Source organism: Emys orbicularis, chromosome 3 (genome assembly GCF_028017835.1).
Source record: "Emys orbicularis isolate rEmyOrb1 chromosome 3, rEmyOrb1.hap1, whole genome shotgun sequence".
NCBI classification, from domain to species: Eukaryota; Metazoa; Chordata; order Testudines; family Emydidae; genus Emys; species Emys orbicularis.
In genome coordinates this window covers 112424769-112441298 of record NC_088685.1, presented here as the reverse complement: position 1 = coordinate 112441298, position 16530 = coordinate 112424769, and the positions used below count along the sequence as shown (strand labels likewise).

Below are 16530 nucleotides of genomic sequence, written 5' to 3'. Positions count from 1 at the left end.
CACACTACCTCAAATTTAACCTAGCACGGTCAATTTCAGTGCTAATCCCCTTGTCGGGGAGGAGTACAGAAATCGATTTTAAGAGCCCTTTAAGTCGACAAAAATGGCTTCGTCGTGTGGACAGGTGCAGGGTTAAATTGATCTAACACTGCTAAATTCGACCTAAACTTGTAGTGTAGACCAGGGCTTTGAAATAAAAGTTTTTTTAGAAGGAATTGGAAAATCAAAGGAAAGCAAGATCTGCACTGAAAGGCTACCTTTAGAAAAGGCACACTTGCCTGCTGATGTAAGATGTGGCGACAGGCCACCTAAAAAGCATAAAGTATTTGAGTGTAATTACTCAACGTGGTGAGGCTAAAGGAAGTGATCTACAATATTTAGGACTTTTAAAAAAAATAGCCAACGTTGTTAATTTAAACAAACGTAAAAAATCTAATATAAATAACAATTTAAAGTAAATCTATAGGCAGCCAAAATATTATCACACTTCTTCCAGGTGGCAAGCAAACATGCTTGCTCAGTCTGAATATGTTGAAATCAGTGGAGAAACCTTGATAAAATGGAAATATATTAATCATATTTTATGATCATAAGGACCTGTGCTGCTGTTCTGAGTTCATGGCAAGATAAATCAGACACAGCCTAAAAAACATCAATGCTAAGTAATAATGCATGACCAAAAGTGACTCCAAGATTCTTAACCTACTCATTGCCCAAATGAATCCCTCTCAGTAAGTGGGAACACTAAGGAAGACAGTAATAATGAGCTCTACCCATCAGTAAGACATTTGTTTTCACAGGACTAAGGACAGGATAGCTCTGACACATTCAGCTGAAAATATCATCCAAGCACTCCTCTAGAGCAGAGGCTTAACTGGCAGGGTCCACGTGACAAGAGAGATGTAACTCTATCATCAACAATATAATGATACCCTAGTGTGTGTTTAAAGATTAGCTTGCCAGGAGGTATTATGCATACACTGAAAATTATGGGATATGAGATTGAACCTTGAGGGACAGCACATCAAATCCCTTAGTGGTGACACACAGAAAGTCCATCACCACCAATTGAATCCTCTCTTCTAGAGAGGACTTGAACCACTTGAGGCCAGTAACAGACACACTAGCAATATCTCCTATTTACTGAAGCAGTAGTATGAAAGCTTAGGAGAGGTCCAGGGGGGCCAACCTGCAAACTGATCTTGATCTTAATCCAGCAGATTACTCATGAAACTAATTCATAGATTCCAAAGCCAGAAGGGACCATTGCTATCATCTAGTCTGACCTGTATAACACAGGCGATAGAACCTCCCCAAAATAATTCCTAATAAACATGGTCTTAATTCCAAAGGAAGACCAGAACCCACATTGGAATCTACCACTTATCTCTTATAAAACAGTTTATACCACTCAATCTTTCCAAGCTCTGAACTAGTAACAAGGGAATAAAGCACAAAAAATCACTTGAAAAAAAAATCCCAGAAGCTGCAATAGGGAAAGGTAAAAGAAGAGATATTGCCTCTCTTCCACAGAAGTCTTCTAACATTCTCTTTTGTAGGATTTAATAAAGTCACAATACTATTAAATGTCTGACATTTCACTTATGGAGATTGATTTATATACAGCATAGTGACTTTTTAATCCCTATCTGAGTCTTAGCATTGCTCAAAGGCAGCCACATTCACAAAAATAATAAATGCAACCAATGTAATTATCACTACAAAACAGCTAGAGCCTTGGGCATCCTTTACAAATTCAAAATTTGGTTGTGTTCCATTAGAACGTCTTCTCTTTCCTCCTATCTTCCCTAAAAAGACAGACATCCCCTGCAGCCTCATCAACATCCTGCATGCAGCTGAACTGCAGTCCTGTACTATGATCTGTCTGTTGTACAAAGACTCCAGACATATAAATGACTATGTTGCAAACATTGTGAAATTGCCAATTCCCTTGTCAAAAAGCTAACACTAAGTCATCTCCTGATGTGTAGGGTCAAAATTACTAATAACATCACTCCCCTGAACTGCTGAGATGAAGCCTTGTTCCAGCAGAAGAAAGCGTGTTGATCCCACAATATAAGGCTGCCCCAAAAATGTAACTGCTACCATAAGTTTTAACAGGGCTGAAGGCTGCCAAGACTGCCGTAAGCCTAAGGATTTTAAGATATTTTCAGATGCACTCAGAATAATTTTGTGGATCTTTTCCTGCACTGATAAGTCATTCACTGGAGTTACCTTTTAACAAAATCCTCAGCTTCTTTTTTTCTAGAGCATGCAGGTCTCTGAATAAAACTTAACTGATGCATTATGTTTTTAAACAACCATCTGTCTATTTTGTATATGCCTTTTAAAAGTGGAGATCAGGAGCATACTGTACTTCTGAGAGGAAGGACTGTCCAGTGGTCAGGGCACTAGCTAGGACTTGGGAGCCAGAGTTCAATGCCCTTCTCTGCCACAGACTCTGTGATTCTGGGTGTGTGACTTAGCTTCTCTATGCCTCAATTCCCCATCTGCAAAACTGGGATAATAGTACTTCCCTACCTCTGAAGGGTGGTGTGAGGATAAATACATTAAAGACATAAGTGCTTTGAGATCTACTGATGAAAATTGCTATATAAGAGGTATTATTATTTTCAGTATGGCCATCATCCAAAGACAGCCTCAGTCAATAATTTGACTCTCATTTTCCATACAACCCATGAAGAGAAAACAAAAACCTTTTAAAGAAATTTCAGATGTCTTAGATGGTTTTGACACAACAAATCCTGCATCTTGGCAGGGGGTTAGACTAGTTGACACTCGTGATCTCTTCTAACTCTGTTGTTCTATGATTTGTGCGAAAGACAGACAGAGAAGAGTCATGGTTACCACCTTAAAACAGGTTTTAAATGTTTTATCATTATGGACTGGGCTTATTCTGTCTTTTTTCTTTACTACAAAAACAAGAAAAACAATCCTTACATTGTTGTTTTGCCATTAATGAGAGCTACAGGTGTCACTGAAAATCACACCACTTATTAAAGTATGTAACTGTGGATTCAGGTGTCTGCCTTTACAAATCCAAGTTTAAAATTTTTGGCCTATAGCTGAATTACTTTAGAGTAAATAAAAATGTGTAAAATTATTTTTTCACATCTGCAATAGGTGTTTCTTAATATAGCTCTAATGCATAATTCTTTTTTGTTTTCCAGGGTGGTCCAGTCTATACCTTGAAACCATTGACATATTTTAACTCTTGATCTTCCTTCTGTTGGTCTTCCATGAAAGAGCTGCATTTAATACTCATTCTAATTACATATTTGGATGAAATATACGGTGTGCCTTTTATTATTTTTAAACTTTACTATGAAGAGACTGTCTGCTAATTCCACAGTTGATTTTGACTTAAATAAAGTTTGTGAATATATAAAGAGGTATAAAACAAAAAGATACAACAGACACATTTCATATATAAAGAAAGGTTGTTGATCTTACCTGCTGGAAGCAACTACGGACACTGGGTTCAATATTACTGCCACCAAAAGCTGCTACTTCTCCAAACTGCCGAGGGATCTGGATGGCATCATGAAGCAGAAGGCCAAGCTGCCTCTGGTCACACATTTCTGTAGGCCCTGCCACTTCCTTAAAGAGATCTGCAATACAGACAATAGTTGATGGCTCATATGGGAAAGTCATTTTAGTCTCAGTCTGCTCTTTTTTCTTTTTCTAATTTATTTGTCAGCACTTCAGCTCTATGGGTTTAATAATATTTCCTATTCCAAATGTAATTACAATGGGTCTGATTCTCCCATGGCTTACAACCATTTTATCCTAGTGTAAATCAATTAACTTCAATAGTATTTTTCCTGATTTACACTGGTGTAAATCAGGATAGAATCAGACCCACTAAGTGTAGTTTATGCTGCTTATTTTAACATTCTTTACAACAAGAAGTGGAATAAGCACTACCGTATTGTAGCTCCCGACTTACAATCAATCAACTATCTGATAAAAATGTGGGAAATACCACAAAACAAAATAATATACGATTAAAATAAGACCTATTTATTTTTGCAACACTTATAAAGATTTCTGTTATCATCACAGGAATGATTCCATACATCTGACAACAACATTTTATGCTAAAACTTGAGCTATCAGCAGGTGAGAATGCGAAAGAAGAAAATTTGCATCTGAACTGGGAGCGGTCAGACATGGTACATACAAAAGTTGAAAGATTTGAGAACCAGCCAACTGGTCACTGATCTATCTACAGCTACTTATGTTACACCCCTGATAACCACATCCTTCCACGCACTTTCCTTTCACTGGTCCCTTTTTCCCTGCGGCACGTCAACCCCTGGGGCATAACTAGGGTATTGGGATGATATTAAGAAAAGAAAAATTGAGGCTGAAAAAGGTCAGGAAAATAGTTCCTGATAGTGAGACCTATTGGACATTGGAACAGTTTTTCAAGGGAAATGTTGGAAGCCACTTGAATCATTTAAAATCAGGCAAGACAAGCTTTGTAGAATAGTTTGTCGGCAACAAGTTTGCACTGACTACTGAATATGGTTTAGATGCAAATCGAACAGGTCTCTTCCGTATCTCATTTATATAAATTCCGACCACTCAGGAGATAATTGCATTAGTTGGATGTTTCTGCTTAAATGATCAGCAAGTAAATAGTTAACAGGGTGACCATTTAAACTATTACTTAAAACTTTAGCTGTTGAGATTAATGGAGCAGTGAAAAAAAAATCTCAGAGCTGTTTTTCCAGGGTGCTGAACAGTCTCAGAAAGAGAGCAATGCAGCAATTCATATTCACTCAAAAGGTTTTTTTCACAGCTAAGAAATTGAAGGGTGAAATCATGGACCTCGTGAAGTCGATGGAGGTTTTGCCTCTCTGTTCCCAAATTTTCCTCTGTTCCCAAACGAGGTCTTTCATACTTTTTCATTAAAAAAATAATCTATTTGTACAGTTTTCCATATATTGCACCTCTCTTATAACACACATGTTGTTTAAGAATGAGTATAGTTAAAAATCCCATCTGACTACATTTCTGATGGAGAAGCAGGAAGAATCTGTTAGCAGGTGTAAGCACTTTTCATAAAAATTGGGCACAGATGTCTTTTGGTATGGTGGTTGGGGGTCGTAAGAGGAATTTCACAAAAGGGACATCTGGATTATCAACTGCATTTTGGGAATTTTGATGCATTTCTTGCTGGTTCTGGCAGCCTCGTCCTAGGCTTTCAGAGTCCTGGCCAGTTTTCTAGGGAACAGCAGTTGGAGTCATTTTTGTAGCAACTACGGGTCAGCTTTGCAGAGCTGATGGGAGGACAGCTATCTCAGCCCCCTTTGAAGTGTTTCTGCTGGTCTCTGTGCATACTAGAAGCTGACGCAAAGGCAGGCACAAGGACTCGGCAGTGACTGGGAGAAAGGTGGAATAGTACATCTTCCCAAATTCTAACCCTTCCATTGATGGGGGGTAAAAAGATGAATTAAGAGGGGGTAGGGGGAGAGAAAAGTGATCAGATGATGGTGATATAGGTAGGAGATTAATTTTTTGCAAAAGGGATTTGTTTAAATCATTCACAATCCCTCCCTGTGAATGACTAATCCAGGGAGACTGACATTGCTGGGGCCAAGTGTAGAGAGAAGTCAGGGGCACCCAGCACCAGCAGCTTGTCTGTGTTCTGCCAGGGAAAGGAACCTCCTGAATCAAGAATACAATAAGCCAAAGCTCTAGCACTTTCTGACCAACTGACTTCAGCTAGCCTAGAAACAGGGGGAAAAAAAGGTTCCCCTTCATCAAGATGAAAGGAAAGGTGAGATGGGGGATCTGAGAGCTTACACATATTAGAGGTATGGGGGAACCTAATCTAATACTCCCAAATTCCTGAGAATGCACACACGATGTTCTGATGAATACAATTCTGTGTCACTCAGACCTTTGAAGAAATATGACCACAGGTTGGTAACTACAGTGCAGGAAAGTTTGTTCAACAGTTTATCATTCCCAGTAAAAATTCCACCACAAGCGTGTTGTCTGCGTCTTTTGCTGGCAAAGATTGCTGAGCCATCAAATTACATATTTAGCAGTGTCAAATTTCAGCCATTCAAGCAGCTGCAAAGAGCCCAGTGACAGAGACTCCATAATTACAATGAAATATGGCCTTCATTAGAAGCATAAACAGAGAAAAATGTATTTAAGACTAATTTAATTTGTTTATTCTGATTGTCTTAGAAATGGGGTCCATTTCCCCCCCAAAAAATAAAATGCAGCACTAGCAGTTCCAAGCCTTACAAAGAATGAGAGGCCATGGGTTGCTTCTCCCACAGTTGAACTGGAAAGTCAGTTTTCCTGGATCTTGTACATTTCTTAAAAACTGAGTTACTGAACCAAAAGTAGAGATCTTTCAATGAACAGCCTTCCTCGTGGCATCCCAAATCCTACAGTTCCTGAGCACTGCATGGCATCGTCCCAAAAGCCAAGGAAACAGTAATTTTCAGATTTTTCTGTCAGTCTCTAAGCTTGTTTTAATTGCCATTCACATTTAGCCTCATATCCTGGGGATGAGTTCCAGATTCAGTGCCAGAGTTCAAAAAATAATTAATAACATATCATTTATTCAAGTAAATTTACATTTGTTTTCTGCTCATGAATTATAAGCAAGCAGAATGTGCTTTTTTTTAATGTATTTGTTATTTGAATTTTGCCAGTTGTTTTCAATTGTGGATTGATTGCAAACCATTTTCTGTGACTACCTGATAATCAGTCTTCAAGTTATGTTTCTTAGTTGTGACAGGTCAGATAAGTCACGTAGTGTTGCTTCTGTTTCCTGTCTGGATGAGTGTGAAAGAACTCAGTCATAAATAATCACGTGTGAATTTAAGCTTTGGTTTCTGTGAATACTTACATACGACTTTGAAATTTGCTTTCCAAGAGTATTTGTGCCAGTAGAACTAAATAACTCATAAATGGCCTATTTTTTCTGCAGTATAAATGATGTTATGTAAATAACTGATAGTAATAATAGTAATGATACTATATAAAATAACCGATAGTAATAATAGCAATGAATAACAGGCATTTTGTTTATTCTGTTCTTAATATTTCAGAATTAGACTAGGTTATATAGTTATTAAAGCAACTAATAAACATTTTAACACATTCATTAACTCTTTGTTTGCTGTATACCTCTAGTCTCCAGCTCAGGAAAGCACTTAAGCATGTTCTTAACTCTACCTCTATTCAAGAAAACACACAGGCAAGTGCTTAAAGTTAAGCATAAGGATTTTCCTGAATAGGGATGCTTTCTTGAACTGGGGCTTTAATTGTGTACTCTTTTTTCTTAATACAACTAGGAATTTTATTTGATAAAGCTTCTTCCTTATATCACCTACACAAATCCAGTCTTGCAAAGAAGACTGGGAAGCAGTTTAATTATATCAGGAATTGCTACACCAAAACATATTTTCAGAATGCATCTGAGTCAAAGCATTCCTAACTCTGTGGGACATGAACTTGGCTCTATGTGGTTGATAAACAAATAATAAACTAATAATGTAAATGGAAGAGTAGCCCAGGGGGAAATTGTTCTTCATTTCCCATAAAACCAACTTCCCAAAAACAGAGCAACAGAGGAAGATGCTACCAACAATCTGTGTGGATCAGTTGCTTTGAGACAATTTGACCACATTAGATAATGCTCCCACCCCTCTAAAGAAAAGTCTTGTATTGTGACAAGCTCTGGAGGTTCATCAGGAAGCGGACACTAAAGTTGACAATTATAAATTGTCAAAACCCGACATACTGAAAAAGAACTGGATATGGAAATTAAAATATAAAAAGATATTTTATGTTAAGTGACAGAGTAACTGTTGAAGACCTAAAAAAACAGATCAGGAAGCTATTTAGATATCTAAAGTCTCTATGATATGATGAGTTTTAGAATTGAACTTGTGATTGTCTTAGTACACAAATCTTCTGAGACAAGTTAACCTTTTGTGCCCCCAAAATACCAGAACTCTTCACTTTAATTTGTTTCTGAAGAATGCTGTAAACGTGTAAGTCAATTATGCAAATGTGTACTGGTGGTCAATTGCCACTTTTGTTTTATATTAGAAATAATTGCTGAAATTTACCTTCACCTAGCCAATTTACTATTCAACTTAAATGTTTGTATTTAGTCTCTACGGGAATATTTGATCAACAAGGTCTATTTTACATTGTTGAGGGCAATTTTGAGTTTGAAAAAAAAAATCAACCTCTATGAAGTTTTTCTAATCTTTTGGTTAGCTCTTACCATTTTATCAAGGGAATCTAACCCTTAGACCCTACAATCAGCTTTTCATTTTTCACAAATCCCATTCTGCTGCCTTATTATGAATTTTGATTTGTTGTATAGGGACTCAGCCCTCCCCCTTGTTCATGAAAACAAAGACCAATTCATATGAACTAAACTATGCTAGGGAATTAAAAAAAAAATGTACAACATGCTGGGGAGAGACTATGACTGTACAAAATCATAGATATTGAAATTGGCCCCAATGCACAAGATTTTTGCTAATGTAGACATGGTAATCAACAGTTTACAAGAAAGTGCTCTTTAAAAAAGCCAGGAATATATTCCCAAAGAGCTCCACAGTTTTCTGTGAAATGTATAACAAATATTCTCTCGATATACTTTTACTTACTTCTGCTTCTGTGAAATGTGTCGGACCGCTACTCCCATAAAAACTAATTTTAAGTTCCATAAGTCCATACTGTATTATTAGCCTTTCCCTAGGATTGCACTAGTCCTTTGTTCTGAATTACTCATAAGTACTGTACAAAAGAATGTCACTCCATGTTTCTGCAACTATTTTTGCTAAATGTTGCTATTTTACTAAATGTTTTCAAAATGTTCAACATCCTCAAAAATTTCAAAATATCTAAATCAATATAACTTCATGCCTTTGTTGTATTACATTGGGCAAGGTTTTGGCAGGAAGTTCAGATGATGGAGCAGTATCTGCAAACTGGCAGTCATCCTTCCTCAAACAGACCCATTTAATGCAGCTGCTGTATTTTGGTATATTTCCTTGCAGTAGTTTATCAAACCTATGCACCTGTTCCTACCAACTCTGACTTGTTTGATTTTTCCATAAACTGAACATATGAATGTTGCACTATTTTGTTAAATGGGCAAAGGATCATTCCAAATATACGTAAAACAAGACATTTTTCTGGCTTCTCCATAGAAACCATGTACAACCACTTAATCCCACTTTACCATATGTTGTAACTGCATAATTTACAAGTCACGGCATAAAATCTACTTGCCCACACTTTACCACTATGACTGATGACAGTGCAAAAGCTAATGTTAATCTACTATCGCATCCGCATCAAAAAATATTTCTTATCCTGGACAAGAGGATAATTATGATTTTTGTTTAAATCATGACTGTCTTTTAATATAAAAAGTACAGATTCACACATTTTATGGAATAAGTTCTTACTTACATCTGTACTTTTCTTCTAGAAGACCCTTGGAAAGAGACATCAACCCAATCTTCAGGGACTGCACTCTGATTTTTCCAGTCCGACCCCTGAAATTGCACAAAGCTATTAGAGAGCTTAAATACAGTTAATATTATAATATAGGTTCATTCCAAATTCAAAACACCTGGCAAGTTATACAAACTATACCTAAATTATTTAAACAAGATACTTCAGGTCTTTAGAACTGATAATCACATTAAGGGAATTCTCCTTCACAAAAACTCCTCAACTTGGGTACGCGTCATCTTAACATTTCACATTACCCCCAAAATGATGAAATTTAGCACTACAAAATCATAGCATTATTTGCTAACTGTGATTTACACAACAAAAAGTACACACCAGCAGACAGCTGGGAAGCACACTGCACAGTGAGAGATGGGATCTGTAAAATGAAGCCGAGCTCTGATACTGTACAGATTCATTAATGTTTTTCACCCACTGTGCTGCATCTCTCTTTTTAAAACATTTTGGTGTATAGGTGCACCAGTACATAAACAGCTGAATGTATATGCTAATTAGAGAATGTGGAGCTGTTCGCAATATGACTTCAGACTCATGCTGTCTGACATTTAAAAAAAATATCAGGATACACACGGGGTTCCAAATGATACAATTTTAAACCCATAAGCAAAATACAGTTCATAATTGATACTAATGTGATAAAATCAGGAAATGGAGAGAAAGCACCATAATTAAGAAAATTCAAAAGCTCATTGCAAAAACTGCACTAATTAAGGACTTGCTGATTTTTGCCTTTACTAATGACCCTTCCAAGACTGAAAAATATGCACATGCTTTTCCTTCATTTTTGACATGGTGTGCATGAGAGGAGGTGTTAAAGCAACACACACTACACACACTTTTTGTTTGTTTATTTGAAAACAAAACCTTGTTTTGAAACAAAAAGTGAAACAAATGGGAAATTTGTCAAAACTGATCCTTTCCTTTCCCATGAACAGTTCTTATTTTGATAAATTGTCACTTTCTACTTCAAAAAATGTTGTCAAAAAATTCTGGACTAGTTCCAGTCTCAATCTCTCATTCCAGGCTCCTAGTCCAATTTCAGAATCCCCCATCCACCCCTGATTCCTTGTCCTCACCCCTGTTGCTAACCAATGCTAGTTCTTCCCCCTATATCCCAGCTCCTTGTCAGACCTACCTTCCCTTCCCTATCAATTCCTTCCCTCCTGCCCTACTGGTTCTCTGTCCCAGCCTCTTTGCCCAGCCAGATCAAATGTTTCTCTTGGCTCCTCATCCAGTCTCAGTCTCCTCGCCACCTACTGGCTCACATTCCCATACAGTGCATTTTCCTCCCCAGATCCCGGTCCCCTTGACCAACCAGTCCTAATCTTCCTTCCTGCTGTTAATCTTAATCTCTGCCAACCCAAATCCCCAAGACCAGTTTCTCTCTCCCTTTGTCTTGCCAGCCTCCAATCCTAGTCCCCCTATCTGGGCTCCTTGTCTCAATCTACTCCTTCCAAACCCCAAACATGCTCATTGCCTTAATCTACTCACAGAGCCCCTCACAGACAGGATGGAAGAGGAAGCTGCCTGATTTGAATGCAGAGGGAGAAAGAACCTCTCTTCCTCCTCTGCATTTGAATCAGGCAGCTTCCTCCTCTAAGCTGCTGGGACCTGGATCCGACACAGCACATATTAGCCCACAGCTGCAACTACAGGTTAAGTCCCGCTCAGCCTAGGATGAAGAATGCCCAGTACACTGAGCATCTTTGGGGAATTTAGCTGTTAAAATATAAAAAGTCTGCACTGAGCATGTGCAAAATGCAATTTTGCAAAGGCCTATAAATTGGCCATATTTGGGTGTATTTTTACAGGAACAGGAAAACAAACATCCCTAACACCAAGGCCACACCTCTCCTCACCACCTCCCTGCTCCAAAGGAGATCTGGGGCAAAATCAGTACTTGGTCCTGCTAGTGAAGGCAGGGGGCTAGACTCAATGACCTTTCAAGGTCCCTTCCAGTTCTAGGAGATAGGATATCCCCATTAATTTAATTTAATAATAAGATACTCATGAAAGAATCTTAATAAGGTGCAGTACTACCAGCTTGACCTATAATTTGAACCCAACACTCCCGAGTCCAACGTCACTATGTTGATCTAACGACATTTGGTATGACACAACTCAGATGAATCATCATAAAGATTACATGGACAAGGCAATGTAATTTATTGTGCACCTATCACTGTAGCAACTCAAAGTTATGATTTTTTGTTACATCACTGTGGGATCCTAATGGAAAAGAGTCCATAAAACCACTATAAGATATGTTGGGGCAAAGTTGCCAGTTCTTGATTAAAAGAGCACAATATGTGAGCCAGCAGGAAGACTGGAATTCGCTGCCATCTGACCTAATTTCAAGTAAAAAAAAATGGGACAAGAAAAAAAATTACAGTAAATACAACATCTATGAATGGATCACTAATAATTTTACAACAAAGCCATGATTCTTTGTAGGAAGAGCGAACCACAAAAGAAAGATAATGAGGTGGCTCTAGGAGAACAGCTTTGAGTCTTACAGAAAAGCTTGGGTATAGAACATTGCCTAGCATACACATCCCAGACAACTGGACATACAGAATGCAAGAAAAAAGCACACCCAGCCTTTCAAACAGGCATTCATACAGAAAGGACCGCTCACTTCAGGAGACCTAGACATTTGAAAAGATTAAATTTCCCTCCAAAATACAACAACCTGATAAAGTAGTTACAAAACCAGCAGAAAATCCATACAAGTTTCCTTATGGATACTATGTGGTTCATTTAGGGTTCTTTGAATTACTTTCAGATAATAAGAATGGGTCATTGACCACCATAGGGAAACATACTATACACCAGGTATTGTGTACCCTTAACACATGTGAAGCAACTGCTTCAGGGGGTTCTATAGCTTATTAGTCCGTTTCCATACAAGTAACACACATATTTCCTAAGATTGGACAATATATGATATCCATAAGAGAAAATCTATTTATTTATTTACATGTGCTTTCAGATTAATTAAATTTATGCAAGTGTCCTAGTGTAATAATCTACCTGTGAGATTTATTAAAAAACCCATACAAAGTACTTGACTTCTCACACACACACACACTTATCTTCCCTCAATAAGACATTTAAGACTATTTCACATTGTACCTACAAGTTATATTTTCAATACTGTATTTTTAAAGGTGTTCTGGACTAGCCAAAATTATCTTAAGAAATCAAGTTTAAGGCTGAAACATATTTACGGGCAGATGCTAATCAACAAAATAACCTTTTGGGTCCTTGAGAATGTAAAGGTTGCAGGGAGTCCGCTTCTTTTTTCTATCTAGCTTGAAGAATTAATAATTCTCAGTGTGTCAGAAAATACCAAACACAACAGACTTCATTGTTGTCAACTGTCTCTAAAAATAAATTGCTTTTTAAATGGCCACATACATCAGTAGGTGAGTTTTATTACAAACTGGGAAGTTGTTCAATCTGCAAACCACTAATTAAATCTCAGGTTGATAGCAGATGACAAACAGATGCTTTTGGAGGAAGTTTAATGATTTGAAACACTGTATACGTATAACACCAATGCAATAAACAAAGGAAATGTCAGGAGACAAATTATTTCCTTTCTAAAGGACATTTCAAAAATGGCAATTTAAAATGATTTCCCAATCTTTAATATTTTTGGGGGTGGAGAGTGAGGGGGTGAAGATGGAAAGAGAGAGAGAATATTTACTCTCTAACTTTGAGAGTAAGAAATCTAATATTTTTCATATTTGTACCCTAAGACTTCTTTAATCAGTCTAAAGAGTTTAGTTTCAGACATCATAGCAACACTTTCAACACAATAACCAAATAATGTTCCAATGATAAATATGTAGGAATCAGAAGCTAATATTCTCCTTTGACACTATCCATTTTCTGATACTAAGCATGCAACAGCTTCCAAGTCAAGGAATGTATCTGAACCCGCCCCCCTCTCTGTTTTCCACTGCTACATTTGTGATGAACTGGAAAAAATGTCTGCACTGTTTCTTATGACTATTGTGTGTGTGTCTCAGTTTCCCTGTTCAATTGTGTATTACTGCCTGCCTGAATGCATAGAGTTAAATCGAAGGAAGCTGTTAAGGGGCTGATGAGAGGCCCAGAAGGAAAGTTAACTAGTGTCATGATAAGATAGCCAGGTACCCAGCTTCAAGGGAGTTAAAATAACAATGGCTGGGCCATCAGTTGAGGGGAGAAGTTACCTAGCTGGGTCCATCCAGGCTAGGATATCCTATGGATGACTCTGGAGCTGTGGGATTATTCCACTTTGCAGAGTCCTAGAGCCCAGGCTCAAGCCTGAGCCCAAACGTCTGTACCGCAATTAAACAACCCCCTTAAGCCCAAGCCTTGTGAAGCTGAGTCAGCTGTCACAGGCCAGCCACAGGTGTCTAATTGCAGTGTAGACATACCCTCAGAGACAAGAGAAGGCTGCAAGGAGCCTGGGCTTTTTCTCCCAGCTCAGAGATGGAGAATAAACCAGACTTGCCCCAGTGATGAATAGATAGGTTAAACTTAGGTAAGAGAACATGCACATAGGTCTCTGTTATTTTAAATCCACTTCTCTAAGCACTGTGTATCTTTTGTGCAAAATAAATCATGCTTTGTTTTAAAGAAGCTGTCTCTTACTGCAAATGTATGCTGTCACAGACTCCCAAAGAGAAACCCCATGGTGTGGGTGGTGTCTTAGAGACCTTGGAAGGCAGGACTGAAATTCTCTTATTTCTCCACAAGCAAGGCAGCGTTGTCCGCATAATCTTGGCCCATGGTACCCATCGGGCTGCAACCAAAGACCTGATCTGAGGCTGGGCAAACTGTGGATGCCACCCCAGGAGAGGAAAAGGCCTGAGGCTTGAAGTTTGAGGAGGTGCACTCAGAAAGACCATTATTGCACCTAGGCTGGTAACAGTCACATTCGTTATCTTAGGGCACAGCTTTCAGATCCTTCTGTGGCTCCCCTTCCCCTAAGAACTTCACAAGATAAATACATGGTAGGTAAAGTCCCTCCCTAATTTATAACTGCTGGTTGGTCAATCAAAATGTAAATGAACATAAGAGGGGTGAGGGAGGAAATTCTCCTCAGTAGGTCGGAAGAAGGGAAGTTGGCACTGGGGAAGATGGGAATCCCTCATCTCTCAGAGGCCCACTCTGCTGGGGGGCAATCCTTCTGGGCCCACCCCAACTAATCATAAGTATTTGGGTGACAAGAGCATATGGGGAGAGTTCATGTGCCCCTTCCTGGGGGATCATGAGGGAGGAGATCTGTAACGACGTACATAGAAACTGATTAGTAATGTTTTAATGAAAACTGTATATTGGTGTGATTTTGGGACTGTTTTACTGTATGAAGTTTAAATCAATAAGATGTAACAGCAGATGCTCTATCTTGCAGTGTATGTGGGGTTGCGGGGAAGGGAGACAAGAACCTCCCTGGAGTACTTGGGAGATGCCTCTGCTCTGTTCATCTTGAAGTGGTAAGAGATATGTGACGACTTGGGGAATCTATGTACAACATATGAATTCTGACTGATTTTATGAAATCTACAAATTAACCTACAGTGTGTATTAAAATCAGCCATGTGCTGACAGGGATCATATCAGATATCACATACCCTATCTGGAAACAGCTACAGGACAATCAAAGCAGTCATTTACACGGAATGACTCTGCCTGGCAATATAGTGAAATTTGGCCAAGCTGCAGGAAACTGGTTTTCTGTCCAGTTTATTTGCAGGGAAGAGGGTTGGAGAAGTGGAAATGCTGCAGCAGCAAAAAAGCAACAAAGAAATAATGTGTTGGAACTGACTTCGAAAAATTCAAACTCTGTGAGGAACACAGAGACGTACTTTCCAAGCTAGAAGGAACCTTTTGATCATCAGATCTGAACAAGCTAGAGGGAGTTTGTTACAGGGGCTGAGAGAATGAACCTGAAAGCTAATCAGGAGGAGAGGAGGGTCTGGGGACCCTGAAACAACTGAACAAACCACTCAATGAGCACTCAGGACACTGGAAGGAGGGATTTTGTGGGCAGATTTTGTTATTTTTGTATGGATCCTTGCTTTCTTTATGAATGAAGTGCGTGAGTGAATGAGTGAGTGAGTGAGAGCGTGTGTGTGTGAGTGTGAGTGTGTGTGAGAGAGAGAGAGAGAGAGAGAGAGAGAACATACTTTGCAAAGACTCTGGGCTCCCTACTAAAACTGGCATATGTCCCTGGAGGGTTAAATGTGTACCCACGAGGGTGGAGCTCTGGGAAAGGGTGTGCTTAACCTACTGGGGAGGCTTGGGGTTCAGCACTGGTCTTGGGGCCTAGGGAAGCTAAATCACGGGGCTCCACTTCTGAGAAGGGGTACTAGGAGAGGGAGTCTGCACCCTGGGAGTGAGCCTGAGAGGCTAGAGCCAGAGACACGGCCTGGATGCTGCTCAGACTCAGTGCGCTGAATGAGAAACACCTGGGATCAGTGTTAGGATCCAAACAGGTGAGTGTCCAGCAGGGGGAGCTCAACCAAGGCTGTGACAGAAATATAAGCTTGGAAGAATTTGATTTAAGGGAGAGTAAACATTTCACTGTATAAACACAAACCATAGAAAAATATTTCCATTGATAAAAAGCAAAATTTACAGATGGACAAAGTGAGAAACTGCTGCTTAAGAACTTAGAGTCCCACCTTAATGTGTATAAAACCTGTTGTAATGAAGGCTGCATAAAGCACGTATTTACAATTCTGTTAAAAATAATTATGGTCTGACCCCTCTTCCCTGAATTTTCTGCAATTGTGAACATTAAAATGATGATAATTCAAAAAGTGGTTAAAAATAATAAATCAAAATTATAAAAAAAAATGAGACTCAGGCCTGGTCTACACTAGGCGTTTATGTCGAATTTAGCGCCGTTACATCGAATTAACCCTGCACCCATCCACACCACGAAGCTATTTAGTTCGACATAGAGGTCTC

General features: G+C 38.8%; 1 protein-coding gene across 1 annotated transcript in view; it reads right to left on the bottom strand.

The window, feature by feature from the left end:
- UTRN (utrophin) overlaps window positions 1-16530 on the bottom strand; it is a 534032-nt gene that overhangs the window by 75704 nt on the left and 441798 nt on the right. Inside the window, exons 63-64 of the mRNA XM_065401441.1 lie at window positions 9493-9578; window positions 3475-3632 (exon numbers count right to left, since the gene is read on the bottom strand). Coding sequence (XP_065257513.1) covers window positions 3475-3632; window positions 9493-9578 — 244 coding nt within the window. The remainder of the gene's footprint in view (window positions 1-3474; window positions 3633-9492; window positions 9579-16530) is intronic.